The sequence below is a fragment of the Pinus tabuliformis genome, chromosome 6 (assembly GCF_031772625.1).
Source record: "Pinus tabuliformis cultivar Carrire ecotype Pingquan chromosome 6, CPIR1, whole genome shotgun sequence".
NCBI classification, from domain to species: domain Eukaryota; kingdom Viridiplantae; phylum Streptophyta; class Pinopsida; order Pinales; family Pinaceae; genus Pinus; species Pinus tabuliformis.
In genome coordinates, this window is record NC_142292.1 from 685,841,649 (window position 1) to 685,861,544 (window position 19,896).

General features: G+C 41.1%; 1 protein-coding gene across 1 annotated transcript; it reads right to left on the bottom strand.

Moving 5' to 3' along the window:
* Nucleotides 1-4,782: 4,782 nt before the first annotated feature.
* Nucleotides 4,783-5,109, bottom strand: LOC149260513 (uncharacterized). Its single transcript, XM_089459694.1, has one exon. It carries the CDS (start codon nucleotides 5,107-5,109, stop codon nucleotides 4,783-4,785), a length of 327 nt encoding a protein of 108 aa, XP_089315820.1.
* Nucleotides 5,110-19,896: the final 14,787 nt, after the last annotated feature.

Sequence of the window (19,896 nt, forward strand, 5' to 3'; positions counted from 1 at the left end):
CATTTCTGGCGGCTTGAGCAGCAGTACGGGCTGAGCGGCGTTCAACTAGCTCAATTTGGAATTGATTGACTTGTCGATTGTAAGACGACAAGGCAAGCGAAATCCATTGAGCAGCAATAACACTACCATCAACAGGACCGGAAGAGCTAGTGAACTGGATATGCTGAAAGGGCATGGCAAGCTGCTGAAGATTGTTGCGGAAATCTGAAGCAAGTTGTGAAACCCTTGCTTCATTTTTCTCAACAATTGTTCTCTCATGCTGCAAATAGAATGCATGGCATTCTTTTCTGTATCTAGCAGTAATTGTTTCTAGCCCAGATTTAAGAGAATTAGTAGCATCAGGGTCAGAAGCCACAAGACCTGGAGTTTTTACCATAAGGCTTTGTATAACTCTATTGTCTTGCTCAAGAGCCTGCAATTTTTCAACAAGCGACTGAGATCTGAGCAAGATTTCAGTGGCTTTTTGAAAATCTTTCACTGCACACTGTATAACTTCGGCCCATGAATTTGGCATAGGCGGAATTTCTTCATTACCCGGATGCTGGCGAGCATTAGACGATTCTGGAGCATGATGAATAGCTGGCTGAGCAAAAGAAACTGTAGGGCCCCTCTGCGCAGAGCCAGAGCGATTTACCATTATTCTCTGACATGGTATTTGACATGGTATTATTTTCAGAAGAAGAATGTCAGTTTGTCATGGATCTTTTCTGCCAATTTTATAACCTCCCTCGCTCCTCTGACATAGTCCTACTACGTTGCTCTGCTATGCTGCTTGAATTGTGCTAAGACTATGAATTGGACTGTTGGGCTTCCATATACGCTGCAAGCCTCTGCCCTCTCCACGTTGTTGGCCTCCATATCCCCTCATCGTTGGAGGATATATACACTGCTATTGACTAGTTCTCAACCCATTTCATTAATTGCACGCACTGTTCATCGATCAAAATGCTGGGACATGCGATATGTTTGGTTAGTTAAATAAAGCACAGAATCCTGGTGAATGAATGAAGGGAATGTGTAGCAGATAGAGGCGACGCGGAGCGAGCTTCAAGTATGTTTGTATTTAGTTGATATGATTCAAATTAACGAGATTCACGATTCATATAAAAACTATTTTGGTAATCTAATCCTCTTCTGAAAGAGGAGGATTTGAGGATGCAATTTTGAACTCCAAGGAAGTTCCATTTCTTATATATTCTATTGGCTGCCATATATATTCTATTGCCTGATGAGTAACTGTGTATATACATTTACGCTGTGCAATAAAATGTTATCTAGCAACTCCTTCCTCGGCTGCAAGCAAGGGTGAATTGTTGTTAAAGAGCAGGGTATTCACTTGTATCAGGCGACTTTTGAGGAGAGGAAGTCCGACTGAATCTGTTCCACTAAATGCGTTGCATCTTCCTCGGACAATATTTGTTAAAAATACACGATTGCAGAATGGAAAGTGTGTCACGCCTCAAACTGATTATTGATATGTGTGCATATCATAGAGCTCTCAATGATGGATGAATGAACGAGAATACATATGTAATCAACATATATATATACACCTGTGTTTGAATCCGTGAGAAGGCAAATGTGGGCTTCTTCGGCCTCCTCTGGGCTCCTAAGAGGAGCTGGCTATCAAAGTCTATAAAACTTCTATTATTTGTATTCAATTACATTGGAAACATGGTCAAGATGAGTTGATTGATGGTTTGATGAAATATGTGACTAGCTGTGTGAGAAAGAAAACAGGACGTGCATTAGCGTTTTATTAGAGAAGAGGAAATTGCTCATCATTTCATACGTGCGGTGAGAAAAGTTGCAACCTAATATTTTCCTCACATATTGACATCTACGTCGGGGAAGGAAAAGGATCTTTGTTGTTGAGGATTGAAAGGTTGAACATTGAACTCGAAAACTATGAACTGTTGCATAGAATATATTTGGTTACAACTTATATATATGCAACGTTGAAAACTCCTGCAGCGTACAACGACTGAGTCTTGGTATGCTATACTTTCTTCTTGACAACCATGTGTGTTTAACATGTATATATAGTGGATCAATAATATGCCATGTGATGGGCATATGTGGTATGAATGTGTGGTACCATATGATATGAAATCATCCTATGCGTTGGTCATTTTTCTTGTTGATTCATCTCTCGCTCCCTCACAACTAAAATGTGACATGCTCCATTTTGTGCAGTGTGTGAAGTCTATTAGTGCTCGTAAAGATAGGTGCATGCAACAAACTTTGGCCACTAGTGGTTGATGTTTCCAATTCTTCCCATTAATTCAAGAAGGGAATAAACTTTAGTGACACAATTCAACACACTTTACCAAAAAAAAAAAATGGCCAAAATCAATGAAGTATTAGAGTTCCTAAAAACTCTGATATTGTCTACTACTCATGATACATTAAAAGTTAGCAAATTTTCTCTCATAGAAATTCAGGAATGTCTACAAAATGCACAAGAGAAAATTTATTTGTTGCAGCTTGAATCTCAACGATAGCAAGAAGAATTAAAACAGAGGAGTCATTCTGAACACGTTTCTATTCAGAACATTGAGACTGCAACCCATCAGAAGCAAGTCAATAATGTTACAGTTGGTTCAGATTTAGTACCCAATAAAGCAGTTGTTGTACATGCAGATGCAGAAACTCAGTCTGCACTTCCCAAGCCCATCATCAGACCTTGGGAACAGCTTGTCCGCAACAAGCACAGAACTAGTCTTGGATATGACAAGGAATTGTCCTTTCATATTCCAGACTACTCAAAGCCAATTCAATTTCAAACTGGTGGATTTCTTGAGGATGATTCATTTCACCTGTTCTTCATGACAGTTCACCTCCAGTTGTTCTAGACTCTGCCCCTCTTCCACAGACAACAACAACAGATTGTGAAATGCCAACACTGTGATCGAGTTGGCCATTTGAAAGATCACTGTTTTGATCTTCATGCATGTAAGCACTGTCATAAAAACACTCATTCTTCAAACAGATGCTTCAGAAACAAACGTCCTGCAAGAACAAAGATTCATCTTGGATTGATTGCTTCTTGGCAATGGGCATCAACAGCCAAGACGATATTCCAATCACATGTTAGAACTTGTTCCAGAGTATTGAACAGTCTTGCAGTTGAGTTTTCTCCATCATCTCACCTTGTATATGACAGGGGGGGAAATGATGGTCATCTACAAGATTGAAAGCCACATCAAGCGAGCTTGAGCCACAACCTGCCACACCAATTTTAGAGTTGTAGCCAGAGACAAAGATGCCCCTGAGCATGCTATCAGTTGGTAATCTGGAACACTTCCTCTAGCAGAAGACTTCAACTTCTTGCCAGCTTCGGAAGAATTCCAGGAACAAAATTGAGAACACTTCCTCTAGTAGAAGACTTCATCTTCTCGCCAGTTTTGGAAGAGTTCCAGGAATTGCATTAAGCATTAAAGAGTTGTTGGTCATCCTTAAACCATCACAGGTTGAGACTTCCCTTTTAGGTTGAAGTTCTCCATTTTATGGGGTGAGACCTCCCTTTCATGGTTGAAGGTTTCCCTCTTCAAAACAATAAGATCACTTCCTCTAGCAGAATACTTCAGCTTCTTGCTAGTTTTGGAAGAGTCACGGGAATTGCACTAAGCATTCCAGTGTTGGTGGTCATCCTTAAACCACCGCCCTTTATACAACATTTCAGAGAGCACATTCAGCTTAGTGCTGCCATGAATTTTTGCACATTTTGTATTACAACTCTCTTCTTGGACTCATACATAACCGTTCGGATTAAGAGGGGGAATGTTGGACACCTAATCCTCAATGGGTTAGTGTGGAAGCCGAATAGACAAAAAGAAGTCCAATAGACCTTGGGATGTGAAACCCAATGGTCAAACCATGTACTATAAATGTATATCACTTGTTAATAAAAATATATTCTCATGTTTTATCTTTCAGATTATATTGTTGTCCATGTGTGTTTAACAGAGAAATGGCAACAAGAAGCTCCAGTTTAATTTGTCCTTGAATTAAACTGAGGATTAAAATCAAATTCTATTCTCATAACAATTTTTAAATAGTTAATTAAGTTTAATTAACTTAATTAGCTTAGGAATTTTGAGTTGGAAGTCTATCTGTAGTCATTTTTTTCCCGTGGAAAAAGTCATAATTTCCATTAATAAAGATGAAAATTACATTCTGTATATGCTTAAGCATTACTTTGATATGGCACTTCCTGTCCAACCAAAAATGAAAGAAACTGTGCATTCCTCCTCACAGGGAGTTCATGTAATTCAAAAACATTGATAACTTAAAACTTTATGTCCTCTTCTCAGAGGGATAAAGAGTAACCGATGACTATTTACAATATAACAAAAATTTCAACCAAAAAAATATAAGGTTTATCATCAAAATTGAGTTAAAATTGTTCATTTCCGTGCTGCTGTTATAGTGCTTCAGGGTCTACAAAAGGCCTGTGATAATGCTGGTACACGACCTCATCCAAATCTTCGCAGATCATCCAAGAGTTGTCATCCCGGATTGCTGCTTCTTTGGATAGGAAGTCAGCAGAGGTGTTCCGCTCCTCATGGTGTGAGCGTCCCCTATGGCTGCCCGTGCTCTAGTTAGAGGCGGAGAGGGAGGCTGGAGAGGAGCCTTCCCACGCTTCTTCCTATGGTCTTTCTTGTGAATCGTGTCTACATCGATCAGTTTTGGAGGGCACAACGCTTCCTTTTCGATAGCAGATGGAGGTTCCTCCCATGGAGAATGATTTTCTTGCATGTTTTCCATTGGCAATTGAACTCACTTGTTGACCAGAGGGCAATCTTTGTACATGTGCCCCACTTTATGGCAGCGTCGACATCTGTATGGGATGCCCTCATAATCCAGACGCTGCTTCCGAGTAAAGGACCTCAATTGAATCGTTATGTATTCTTGCAGACCTCCACAAGTATCCATATGAACTAGTATCCTCGCAAAGGCCATCTTCTCCATGGACAGATATGACTTGTCTGATTCCATATAAGTGCCAACAGAATTCCCTATTAATCTGAATATGTCCTCCGACCGAAAATGCAAAGGGAGGCCAGGCAGTCTTACCCAGATCGGCCTAACTCTGAGTTGCTCCATGTCTAAGTCGAAAAGAGGGGACCATCACTTTAGCAAGACCGGGGCATGTTCAAAATGCCAATACGACGAGAGTATCCAATTCGTGAGGTCAGGCCTAGAGAATCTAAGAGAAAACCAACCCTTCACGAACATTTGCACATTAGGCATCTCGGCCAGGTGGTTCCCCCAGACCTCCAAAACCCAGGATTTCAGACGGGCCGTTGTGTAGTTTCTCCCCTTATTCTGCCGGCTAGTACCCTATCAGCAAAATCCACAGTCTCTCCCAGTCGAATGTCTTCCTCCAATCTGAGGAATGTGTGCACCTCTTTTGTTTTAAAGCATCGAGTCTTTTTTGCAGTCCTCTCCTCAACTGTAGGATTCCCGTGACCTTTTGAAGAGTACTTTTGGATGGGGGGATTCACCCAGGGGGGGATGGAGCAGCAGGGAGACTTTCCGCGGGGTGGGGGGATACAGTGAAACTGCCAGAGGGGGGAGGGGAAGTGCACGGCGGGGTCAGAGGTGTCGAGCATGTCGGAGGGGCATGAGGGGAAGGTGGGTTTACGGAAAAACCGGGGTGGGAAAAATGTCCAGGGGCCGGGGAAGGAGGGTTAAGGTTGAGGCAACCCGAAGCAAACCTTAGGGACGCCGGGGGAGTTTGTTAGAAAATTATATATTACGGAGCAATGGAACACATATAATATTGCAGAAATATAAACACACAAAATGCACAAAACAAGAGAGACACAGATATACGTGGTTCACCCAGTTTGGGCTACGTCCACTCTGAATAGCCAGTCTTTCCTTTCTATTATCAAGCAAAATGAAGAGACACAACCTACAACAAATCCGTTGTAATATCCTCTATTTTTTCTCACAGTCTCACCTCTCTGTTTCTCGCTCACATAATACACATCTATCACACAGCCTCAAATACAATACCCTCATACAAAGAGAGGGGTTGCCTTCTAGGGAAAAAAACCCTAAACTAAACATAAGTTCTACCATCAGATCATCCGCCTAATGAACGGCCCAGATTGACTAGAAATTACTATACTTTTACAAGGCAATTTTACAGTTGTTTTTAGCTTCGAGGGCGCTGCCCCCGAAACCCCCCGCCAAGGGGGGCTCCCAAAGGTCGTAGCCGCCCCCCCTGGACCCCCCCTGCAGCGAATATTTTACAGGCGGCGTTGCCGCCCCCATTTTGAACTGGGGTCCTATGTGGCGATACCTTTGAATATAGAAGATAATCAGGCTCCACACCCAACAATCTCCCACTTGGAGACTGATTGTAGCAACTCCATCGCTGCTCCATTTGTTGGACAACGGCTCCTCTTTGGACCTGGCTGTTTCTCATCTTCATCGTCATCCTTGAAGACCAACTGAAACTGAGCATATTCTCAGTTTCTCCCTGGTTACAACTTTTGTTAGCATATCTGCAGGATTCTGGCTAGTGTGTATCTTTTCCAGCTTCACCTCTCCATCTTCCAACACTGATCGTATGAAATGGTACTTGAGTTATATGTGTTTAGTCCTGGAATGAAATGTTGAGTTCTTTGCAAGATGAATGGCACTTTGGCTATCACTGTATAACGTGCCCATATCATGCTCCTTACCCAATTCACCCATAAACCTTTGTAACCAAATCATTTCTTTACTAGCCTCTGTAGCAGCAACATACTCTGCTTCTGTTGTTGAAAGTGCAACAACACTTTGGATTTCTGAAACCCAACTAACAGCTGTTCCTCCAACAGTAAATACATATCCTGTAGTGCTCCTCCTGTTATCTCTGTCACCTGCCATATCTGCATCAACATATCCTTGTAGGGAGATGTTTGAACCACCAAAGCATAATGCTTGATTTGTGGTACCTTTCAAATATCTGAGAATCCATTTCACTGCCATCCAATGTTCCTTTCATGGATTGTTCATGTACCTGCTTACAACTCCCACTGCATGTGCAATATCAGGCCTTGTGCAGACCATTGCATACATTAAGCTTCCAACTGTTGATGCATATGGAACTTTAGACATATAATCCATGTCTTCTTGGGTCTTTGGGCACATTTCCTTGCTAAGTTTGAAATGGCTAGCAAAAGGTGTACTAACTGGTTTTGCATTGTGCATGTTAAATCTTTTCAACACCTTTTGTATGTACTCATTCTGAGACAATGTTAATTTACGATTTTTCCTATCTCTAGTTATTCTCATACCAAGGATTTGTTTTGCAGCTCCCAAATCCTTAATTGCAAATGAATTTGCCAATTTTCTTTTGAGCACATTTATTTCCTGCATGTTAGGTCCTACAACAAGCATGTCATCTACATACAATAACAATATAATATAGCTGCCATCATTTTGCTTTTTCAAATAAACATAATGATCAAAGTGACATCTAGTATAACCTTGTTCAGACATAAACTTGTCAAATTTTAGATACCACTGCCTTGGAGCCTGTTTTAAGCCATACAAGCTCTTCTTCAACCTGCACACTAGTTTCTCCTTCCCTTTCACCTCATATCCTTGTGGCTGCTGCATATATATCTCTTCCTCCAAATCCCCATGAAGAAAGGTTGTCTTTACATCTAACTGCTAAAGATGCAAATCTTCAGCTGCTACAAGACTTAAAATGGTTCTGATTGAAGTCATTTTAACAACAGGAGAAAATATTTCATCAAAATCAATACCTTTCTTCTGTGCAAACCCCTTCACCACAAGTCTAGCTTTATACCTCTGTTTTCCTCCATCTTCTTCCTTCAGCCTGTAAACCCATTTATTCTTCAATGTAGTTTTTCCTACAGGCAACCTGACTAAATCCCAAGTCTGGTTATGCATTAAGGAGTCCATCTCTTCTTCCATGGCTACCTCCCACTTCTTCTTGCTTTCAACCTGCATTGCTTCTTCATAACATTCGGGTTCACCGGAATCAGTCAACAATAAATAATATAATGAAGGAGAGTATCGTTCAGGGGGTCTACTTATCCTGGTAGATCTTCTAGCACCACTTTCTGGTGTTTGGGGTGCCTGTTGTTGTTGTGGTGGTTGCTGTTGTTGTGGTTGTTGATTATTATTATTTTCAGGCACCTTTCCTTTTTCAGTGATTTCATCAAGAACTGTGTATTCCTTGTTTTCCTTTTCCTGTTTCTTTTCCTGCAACTGATTCTTATACAAGACCTTTTCATTGAATATTACATCTCTGCTCCTAATGATTTTGTGATTTTCGTAATCATATAAGCGATAACCAAAATCATTAACACCATATCCAATAAAGGTACATTTCTTTGACTTTGCATCAAGCTTTGTTCTATTTTCTTTATCAATATGGACAAAGGCCTCACAATCAAAAGGCTTTAAAATAGAGTAGTTTACCTTTTTACCTGTCCATGCTTCCTCTGGAACACCACCATCCAAGGAACTTGAAGGCCCTCTGTTTATTGATAAACAGTAGTATCTACAGCATCTGCCCAAAACTGTAAAGGCAATCCTGCATGCAATCTCATGCACCTTGCACGCTCCATGATTGTTCTGTTCATCCTTTCTGACACACCATTTTCTTGTGGTTTTCTTGGAACTGTCTTCTCTCTGCGAATTCCATGCTCTGAACAGTACCTATCAAACTCTTTGCTGCAATATTCACCTCCATTGTCTGATCTAAGACACTTCAATTTCTTTCCTGTCTCAATCTCAACCAAAGCTTTCCATTTCTTGAAAGTATCAAATACATCAGATTTATTCTTAATACAATAAATCCAAGTTTTTCTAGTTGCATCATCAATAAAAGTAACATAATAACGAGAGCCACCGAGAGATGATACCTGAGCAGGTCCCCATACATCTGTATGCACAAGCTCTAATTTTTCATTCTTCTTTTCTTTACCAACTCTGAGAAATCTGACTCTCTTCTGTTTTCCATAAATGCAATTCTCACAGAAGTCCAAATCAACATTCTTCAAACCCGGCAACAAATTCCTTGAGTGAAGAATCTTCATCCCCTTTTCACTCATGTGTCCGAGCCTATGATGCCATAATGCTGCATCTGCTCCTTTGGAAGTTAAAGCATTAACAGAGTTAGAAATACCATTGCATAAATACAATGTACCAACCTTTTCGCCTTTTGCTATTACCAGGGCTCCTTTGGTGACCTTCCAAGCTTTATCTGTGATAGTTGTCACACAACCTTCACCACCTAACTGCCCTGTTGAAATCAGATTTTTCTTTAGATCTGGAACATGCCTTACCTCCTTTAATAGCCATTGGTTTCCATTTTGCTGTTTTACAAGAACCTTACCCATTCCAACGATTTTACAAGGTTTATCATCACCCAGACGAACTTGTCCAAAATCTCCTTGAACATAGTCATGAAAGTATTTCTTATCAGGTGTGGCATGGAATGAAGCCCCTGAATCTACCACCCAGGAATCAGTAATATTTTCGAAAGAAAGAATCAAAGCATCTTGTAACACCTCACCTTTCACATTTGCTTCATGATTGTTTTCTTGTTGTGCATCTTCTTCTTTTCCCTTCCGAGATCTACAGTCTTTCTTTAGGTGTCCTTTCTTTCCACATTTCCAGCACACTATCCCCGATCTGGACTTGGATCTGCCTTTCCTTGATTTACTACGATATCCTGAGCTCTTTCCTCTTTCCATTTTTCTTCCTCTAGACTCTGCACTCAAAGCATTTCCCGATGTCTCACCTGAGCTTTTCCATCGCATTTCCTCGCTAAGGATAGCACCGACAACATCATCAAACTTTAAAGTACTAGATCCAGAAACGGAGTTACTAATGGCCATTACCAAACCATTCCAACTTTCTGTTAATGAGCACAAGAATAACAGAGCTCTAACTTCATCATCAAAGTTTACCCCTACAGAACTTAACTGACTTGTAACTGTATTAAAATCATTTAAATGGTTTGCAACAGATCCACCTTCCGACATATTCATATTAAATAACCGTTTCATAAGAAATACCTTGTTTGAGGCCGAGGGTTTTTCATATAGTTTCGACAATGTCTACATCAAACCTTCTGTCGTGGTTTCCTTTGAAATGTTGAAGGCGACTGACGCAGCAAGGCACAACCGTATTGTTCCGAGTGCCTTTCTATCCAGAAGGTTCCATTCTTCATCTTTCATACCCGTCGGCATCTTTGTTTTTCCGCCCAATGGTAGGTATAGATCTTTCTGATACAGATAATCTTCCATCTCCATCTTCCACAGCGAGAAGTTTTGGCCGTTAAATTTCTCGACCCTAAACTTACCATCTTCCGCCATTGCTCCCACTCGAACCAGGAACCCTTCTTTCCTACGAGTTTATTAGCCAAATAGACCTTCGGCTCTGATACCAGTTGTTAGAAAATTATATATTACGGAGCAATGGAACACATATAATATTGCAGAAATATAAACACACAAAACGCACAAAACAAGAGAGACACAGATATATGTGGTTCACCCAGTTTGGGCTACGTCCACCCCGAACAGCCAGTCCTTCCTTTCTATTATCCAGCAAAATGAAGAGACACAACCTACAACAAATCCGCTGTAATATCCTCTGTTTTTTCGCACAGTCTCACCTCTCTGTTTCTCACTCATGGAATACACATCTATCACACAGCCTCAAATACAATACCCTCATACAAAGAGAGGGGTTGCCTTCTAGGGCAAAAAACCCTAAACTAAACATAAGTTCTACCGTCAGATCATCCGCCTAATGAACGGCCCAGATTGACTAGAAATTACTATACTTTTACAAGGCAATTTTACAGCTGTTTTTAGCTTCGGGGGCGCTGCCCCCGAAACCCCTCGCCAGGGGGGGGCTCCCAAAGGTCGGAGCCACCCCCCCTGGACCCCCCCTATTTCGAACTGGGGTCCTATGTGGCGATACCTTTGAATATAGAAGATAATCAGGCTCCACACCCAACACAGTTGAGAGCGACGACCAGGCAGGAGGGTCATCCAGCAAGACATTCTAGTGGTCCGATGGTCTAGAGACCGTGGGGAGTCCAGAGATGGTCTCGTGTAAGTCTTCGCCAAATGAGATGGTCCCCAAATTAGCGGGTCTCGAGGTCGTCCATATAGTGCCCTCCACTATTTCTTCCTGTTAATAATCAACCATATCTAGGTCCATTGCTCTTTGGGTAAAAGTAAAGGCCAGCTGCGTTGGTAACTGCCAGAGGGAGGAGCAGCAAGCAACAAAAATCGGCAAGAGAGGCCAGAGGTCAAACAACGATGTCGAAGAGCGGGAACGGGCGATCAGGTAAATGAAAATAGGGTAAAAACCCCAAAACAGCCCATGGTAAAAGATAAAAAGAATGCATGTGCAATGATGGGGACATGTACATTGCAGGTACAAACACTTGCATCCTTCTACTACTAGCCCTGATCGCCTGCTAAACTAGCCAATGCCTCAATTTCCCGCTCCTCGATCACTCCAACTCCAACCATCTTTCTGTAGTCATGTATATGTTCTCACTAAGTTTTAGGGGTCCAGGATGAGTTTAAAAATGAGTTGTAATTAGATAACTGAGTTTATGTTGGATTGTGTTATATTCTTTCCACGACTAGCCTCCCTAGTTAACTGGGGTTTAGAAGGGGGGCTGTTAGCCCCCTTCTATGGGGTTTGTGGCAGCGCCCCGGGGAATTTTTTTTGGACCCTATATTAGGCAGGCGGAGATACGTATGGTTTTGTGCATGGTTTTCACACATGGTTTTGGGTGCGATGGTTTTCGATCCATGGTATTGGATGCTTCGGCATGTATATATATGTATTGTAACATTGAAAGAAACATAATGAAAAATCAAGCTGGTAGTCCCAGTTTTGGGATCCATGGGAAAATCTCTGTGTATATTTTCTTTATGTGTTATGCTGTCACTATTGTTTATTTTCTGTTTTTTAGAATTCGTATGCAAGTAATTTTTGTACGGGGTTAAAACCTACATTTGGTATCAGAGCTGTTCTGGCTTCAAGGGGACGTCTTTGTTGCTGAGGGGTTTCGCTCGGATCTGTGGTAGACCTTGTTTAGTGGGAGATCTACGGGATCTATTCTGGTGGTGAAAAAAGATGGCAAGCAGTGGAAAGATAGAGATCGAGAAATTTAATGGTTAGAGTTTTGAATTATGGAAACTAAAGATGGAGGATCTATTGGTAGATAAAGATCAGTGAATCACGGTAGATCTAGATATTAAACCAATGAGAGTGTCCGATGAAGAATGGAAGAATTTGGATCGGAACACAAAGAGTACAATACAATTGTGTGTCTCAAATTTAGTATTGCTGAATGTATCAGGGGAAGCTACGACTAAGGCTTTGTGGGACATATTGGAGACTTTGTACCAATCTAAGTCTCTGGTGAATAAACTGTTCCTACGAAAAAAGTTGTATAACATGAGGATGAAAGATGGAGACTCAATGACAAAGCATATAAATGCATTTAATACTATGGTAAGTCAGTTATTATCTGTTGATATTAAAATTTCGGATGAAGATAAGTGCATCAGTTTGTTGTGTTCTCTACCAGATTCGTGGGATAGTCTGGTTATTGCAATAGGTAGCAATGCAACTACCTTGCAGTTTGATAAAATTGTTTCATCCTTACTGATGGAGGAGATGACACGGAAAAATATGGAGAGCCAGAATGGTGATGCATTGTCTGTACGAGGAAGGTCCCAGAATAGAAACAAAAATAAGTCATCGAGTGGGAGATCTAAATCTCTAGGAAAACTTATAAAGGTGTGATGGAAATGCAGAAAGGAAGGGCACTACAAAAGGGATTGTAAATCTAAAGCTCCTGAAAAATGAAATGGATCTGATGATGCTCCTTCTGTAGGGGAAAAAACCACCTCAGATGAAGGTGGGGACGTGTACCTGGCTTCTTCAAGTACACATGTAGATCATGAGGCATGGTTGATTGAATCAGGTGCAACCTTTCACTTCACTCCCCATAGAGAGTGGTTCTGCGAGTATGAGAAATATGATGTTGGTGATGTCTTCTTGGGGGATGATAAGAAAGCTAAAATTGTTGGTAGCAGAAAAGTTAAGTTGAATTTGCAAGGTGGAAGGATTAGAACACTTCCGGGTGTTCTACATATTCCTACATTGGCCAGAAATCTAATGTTTGTAAGCAAGCTAGATGATGCAGGTGTAAAAACAGCGTTTGAGAGGGACACCTACAAGATGGTTCGGGGAGCACTCGTATTGATGCGGGGAGCTCTAATTGGAACTCTGTACAAGCTGCAAGGTAGCACTATTGTTGATGGGTGCAACAGTTCTGTGGTTCCTGAAAGTGCAACAGAAAATCTAGTGTTCTTTGGAGAAAAGACCATGCTATGACATCAAAGGCTTGGACATATTGGAGAGAAGGGCCTTCAAATACTTCATGGTAAAGGTATGGTAGAAGGTATGACTAATAGCTCTCTGGATTTTTACTTCTATGAAAATTGTGTATATGGAAAGCAAAATCAGGTGAGTTTCCCCTTTGGTGGTAAGAGGGCGAAACATATATTAGAGCTTGATCATAGTGATGTTTTTGGATCTATGAAGGTTCCATCATTGGGTAAGTTTGTGTACTATGTATCATTTATAGATGACTTCTCAAGGAATACATAGATATATTTCATTAAGAAGAAATCTAAAGTCTTTGACAGGTTTAAATAATTTAAGGCTCTGGTAGAAAACCAGACAGAGAAGAAGATAAAGGTGTTGAGGTTAGATAATGGTGGAGAGTTTTGCAAGAAGGAATTTGAAGAATTCTGTAAGAAGTGTGGTATAGAACGACAAAATACTACTCCATACACACCTGAGCAAAATGGAGTTGCAGAAAAAATGAATAAGAAGTTGATGGAAAGGGCAAGAAGCATGCTCAGTGATGTTGGATTAGGACAACAATTCTAGGCAGAGGTGGTGGAGACTGCATGTTGCCTGGTCAACAGATCACCTTCATCGGCGTTGGAGGATAAGACTCCACAAGAGGTATGGATTGGTAAGAAGCCCTCTCTTTCACATTTAAGGGTATTTGGATGTGATGCATATGTACATGTTCCAAAGGAGAAAATAGCAAAGTTGGATAGTAAATCTGAAAAGTGCATCTTTATTAGGTATAAGGATGGTTTAAAGGGTTATAAGCTTTAGAACCCAGTAACAAGGAAGGTTGTGTACAACCGAGATGTGGTGTTCAGAGAGTTGAAATATGTTATTAAACTTGAAGTCCCATCAAAGGAACCTGAGAAGATATAGTTTGAGCTAAAGAAGGAAGAAACAAACTCTATAGTAGAAGATGAATCAGAAGATGAAGCGCCACAAACTCCGGTTGTGAGAAGATCAGTTTGAGAAAGAAGGCAGCCAGAAAGGTATAGTCCATCTACTTTATGTTCAAATTTTGATTTATCTATTATTGATGATGACTGCAGAACTATGAAGGAAGCAGTAGATTCAGAGGATAGAAAACTCTAGAAAGAGGCCATGGTTGATGAAATGGCATCTTTGCACAAAAATGAGGCTTGGGATCTAGTGGAGTTGCTAGCTGGAAGGAAACCCATTAGCGGCAAATGGGTGTTCAAGAAGAAGACAAATGCAGAAGGAAAGGTGGAGAAATACAAAGCTCGGTTGGTAGCAAAAGGTTATTCCCAAGTGTCGGGAATTGATTTTGGTGATATTTTTTCTCCTGTTGCCAAGGTAGCTTCTATTAGATTACTTTTATCTGTTGCTTTTGCTTTTGATTTTGAGGTAGAATAGATGGATGTGAAGACAACATTTCTTCACGGGGATCTAGAAGAAGAGATCTACATGGATCAACCTGAAGACTTTGGGGTGAAGGGTAAGAAAGAGCTGGTATGCAAGTTAAATAAGTCTCTATATGGGTTAAAATAGTCACCAAGGATGTGGTATCAGAAATTTGATACATTTATACGGGACTTGGCTTCACCAGAAGAAAATCAGATCACTGTGTGTATTTTAAATTAATTGGTGACCATGTTATGTATTTGGTCTTGTATGTGGATGATATGTTGCTGGTTGGAAATGACAAAGAAATTATACAGGATTTGATGACCCAATGGTCCTCCAAATTCGACATGAAAGATCTTGGTGTTGCAAAATATATTGTTGAACTAGGTTGTCATTGATGCCAATATGGCAATATTCTGGATACTAGAGGATGACATGAAGCCAAGGGGATGCAGAGCAGATTCATGAAGAGACAGGAGCAAAGGCCATCAGGATAGCCGAACCATATATATATATATATATATATATATATATATATATATATATATATATATATATATATATATCTATATATATATATATATATATATATATATATATATATATATATATATATATATATATATATATATATATATATATATATATATATATATATATATGCGGAAACAGACTTATATGCAAGGAGGGCTTTGAAAGACACTGCCAAGCCAGAGGAGTAGATGGAGACGAGAAGCCAGAGGAGCCACATACATATATACATATGCCAAAACAGGCATATCAGAGAGGAGCAGATGGAACAAGAGGGGCCAAGAGGAGACGAACCGAGAAGAGCAGATGGACCAAGAGGAACCAAGAGGAGCCATATATATGTATATGTCACATATATATGCCAAAGAAGAGGAGCACACAGAGACTGATCAAACGAGCATAGAGAAAGAGCGGAGGACACAACCATCGGAGCAACAGAGGAGTAAACAGAGCTATCGGAGCCATAGAGGAAGCAGACAGAGTTATCAGGAGCCTATCGGGAGCATAACAGCTATCAGAGAGCCATATCAGAGCAAGAGGAACGTTGCTTGTAACATAGCCGTATATGCCGCAGATAATAGATATCGGGATCATACACATATATCGGAGCATATCGGAGCAAGAGGAGCCATCGGAGGAGCTATCGGAGCTATAGGAGCATATAGGAATTCATTTGATGGCGATCAAATGAACTACTAATATATACATGCCCAGACTTTCCATCAGAACGACGAGAGCATACACAGGAGCCATTTGACCTTCCAGATCAACGGTCTAGGAGACATGGGAATAGTGCGATGAGCTGCGAGCCGTCCGATCACTAATCCGGATCGATGGTCCCGATCTAATCGGCGATCGGGAGATCAGAGGAGTGGAGCCTTTCAGGACTGCGAAGTGGAGAGCTCCGATATCCGGAGCCGAAGTCATATTAGAGAGCAGCCTAAAGGGAGATCGGGTCCGATAAAGAATTGCTTGCGAAGTGGGGAGCTCCGATATCCGGAGCCGAAGTCATATTAGAGAGCAGCCTAAAGGGAGATCGGGTCTGGTTTTGTATCGGTGGATGCACACAGATATAACCCGCGACGAGCGATCGCCGATCGCCGACGAATTACCTTTGGGCGGAGGCGGATGCGATAAAATATAAACTGTGGTGCATAGCATATCAGGTCTGCGGAGCAGAGAATCCTTATCACATCAGCGAAATCTGGAGCCGAAACTCTTATCAAGCAAAATAGAAAGCATATCGGGTCCGCGGAGCAGAGAATCCTTATCGCATCAGCAAAATCCAGAGCCGAAACTCTTATCAAGCAAAATAGAAAGCATATCGGGTCCGCGGAGGACTTGTATCATTTCGGAGGTAGCGAAAAGCGAGCGCCGATATACATCGGACCCGAAACCAGTATAGAAGGGAGTCTAAACGAGCATCGGGTCCGCTCCTCATCGGAGGTAGGAGTAAAGGGATTTATTGTGATCGCCGAAATCCAGACCCGCCGATAACTATAAAGGCGGGCGGATAAGATTTGAAATCCGCGAATGTTCATTTGAGCGGATTTACATGGGTTCCTGTGTAGTAATGTATATGTGACCGAAATCTTTATAAAAGGGTTTTTATAATGTTTCCCATATATTATATGTGGTTGTGGGTTTAAGCCTTAAGACATATATTGAAATGCTTGTGTTGATTGTACGTGTGGACACGGCTGGGCGGTGGCTTCCGATAGACATAAAAGCGGCGATAAAAAGGGTGGCTCTGATTCTATAGTGTGGAGGCGAAAATACTGTGAGGAACAGTCCCGATAGTGCGGGAGACCAAATCATGGCGACTATGATTGTGATAAGGACGTGGTTGTCCGTTAAAAAATGCCATCACTGTGTATGCCCACAATCATTGGCAAAACAGCGCTGTTACAAGTTTTTGAACTTGTGTTCTCTACGGATGACTCGATCCTTGCTCATTGATTCAACGTGTGCTGTGAAAACGAATGGACAGAGGAAGCTACAGCGACAAACAAGCCAACAAGTGAGGAAGTTGAAGCAGGCGAGAAGGAAGCTGAAGAGCCAGCAAGAAAGAGGAAACGAATGGACAAAGACAGGTATGCATAAAACAGTAAACAGAGGACTACATGATGTGATGGTTGTTGCAAACAAACTAGAATATGAGGTAGCAGAAGCAGCAGAGGTGGTGGAGCATTGTTTGAATTTGCTAGTGAACACTACTGCGGCTGTTGAACACTGTTGGAGCTGTTGTGGGGGTGAAGAACCAGAGTGTGAGGTAGTAAAAGCAGCAGAGGCTGTAGAGGCTGCAGAAGCAGCGGAGGTTATAGAGGCAGCAGCAACAGAAAAGGCTATTGGAGACTATGCGTGGGCAGTGTGCAGAGCTGTGAAGACTCATCCATAAGAAGACATGGTTGTCGTTGATACTGTAGTTTGGAGACTACAGTGAAGTTGTAAATAGACAGAACTCAGCAGAGAAGAGTTCTGAGAGCAGAAGGATTGGAGTCCTTGGGGTTGGAGCCTTAAAAGTGAGAAGGATGGGAGTCCTTGAGGATGGTGCCTCAGAAGTGAGATTGGATTGGAGTCCTTGGGGTTAGTGCCTCAAAAGCAGGAAGGATTGAAGTCCTTGGGAGTTGGTGCTCTTAAGTCCAAGATTGGTGTCTTGGGAAAATAGAGTTGGTGCTCTGGAGGTTGGAGCCTCACCAAGGTCCAAGTTGGAGCTTGGCAACCGATTGTAACCATCTATATATTGTATTTATTTTACTGCACAATTATATTAATAAAAGCATTTATTCTTGCTGTTCATATTGTGTTCTGAATATATATGTTTTTAACTGGTAAAACAATAGTGGGAAAAAGAAATACTGATTCACCCCCCCTCTCAGTATTTCCAACAATTGGTATCAGAGCTAAGTTCCTTCATTCAAAGCTTAACAGCTTGAAGGTTGACTCTTAGAACACAAGTGGCAAGATCAAGGAAGAAAGTCTCCAATCCTCCTAAGGATGTGTCTCCCTCTACTACTAAAATAGAAGACAATGAATTTGAGGAGGCTCCAAGGCTCAATGGGAACTTTAATATATGGGAAGTAAGAATGAGGAATTTCTTACAGACTCAAGGCTTTGAAATCTGGAAATTTGTGATTGATGATAGCAGTATGGATGAAAAATCCAAGGAGTACAATGCAAAAGCAGTAAAGGCAATCTTGAATGGGCTACCTGATTCTGTAAAGAACAATCTAGGAAAATGTTCATTAGCAAAGCGTATATGGGACAAACTTCATGACCTTCACTCAAAAGGAGCATTAACCATGAACATCAATCAAGAAGATAATGGAAATCTAGAAGGAAATCCAGAACCCATCATAGAAGCTAAAAATAAGAATGATGACATCAAGACTGTAGCAGACCAAAAAGATGAAGAGAATGAAAAAGACTTCGTAGAAGAACTCCTTGCTCAACTTATGACTGTCATGGAAGAGAATAATAATTTGAAAAAAGAAAATGAGGCACTTAAGAAGATAGCTCCAGTTGGTGACCAAGATCAAACAAGGAAGAAAGTTGATCTCATCAAGCTTCAAGTACAAGAAAGGGATGAAGAGCTTGCCAAGCTTAAGAAGGAATATCATAAAGCAAAGAAGCGGGAAGATACCTTGTCAAGTCAACTTGAACTAAGGCACAAGAGCGTGAACAAACTTGAAGAAGAGATTGGTCAGTACAAGGTAGAGGTCTCCTCCCTTAAGTCTCAATTACAAGAAGCCAGGAAACAGGCACAAGGAGCTGAGAAGAGAATGGAGTGCAGTCAAGAAAAAAATGAAGAAATCTTCAAAATGAAGTCAGATATCATCTCCCTTAAAATAATAGCAGCTGAAGCTACTCGTAACAAGGAAGAAACTGAGGAACAACTTGCAAAGAAGAATAATGAGTGTGAAAGATTGGAAGAAGAGATTGTCCTCCTTAGGAAAAAGGTTGAAGGGATGAACAAAATCATGAAGAGCTCTCAGGCCTTGGATGACATGCTCAGCTATCACAGATGTCCATCTGATAAATCATGTCTCGGATATTTAGGTGAATCCTCAAACAAGAATGAACATGCTTTAAACAAAAGAGATGTGAAGAAGCCAGAAAGAAATGGTGATGCTCCCAACTCCATCAAAGGTAAGGAGAAAAATCAAGGCTATAGTAGAACAAATCCTGCTCCAAGAAGAAATCCTGCTCCAAGAAGAAAACCCGCTCCAAGAAGAAATATAGATGATGACAAAGATGCGAGAGGCAATGGTTATCATCAAGGGATCTCAAGGCAGCAAGGCTTTAGAAGTACACCAAAGAAACCTCCATCTCCCAGGTACCAAAGTTCATTTTTTAGTTATTGTTATTCCTGTTCAAACTTTGGTCATATGGCAAAAGACTGTAAAGTATATCATAAAGATAGATGTTGTGGTCCCCAACCATCTCATAGAGATAGATGTTATAGCCTCCGACAACCTCCAAGAAACAATTTTACAGGAAGAAATCATGAGTTCTTATTCATGAACAATGTAGAATGCTTCAAGTGTCATAACATTG

Excerpts from the sequence above, each read along its gene's own strand:
- LOC149260513 (XM_089459694.1), bottom strand. The coding sequence starts at position 5,109 with ATGGAGCAACTCAGAGTTAGGCCGATCTGGGTAAGACTGCCTGGCCTC.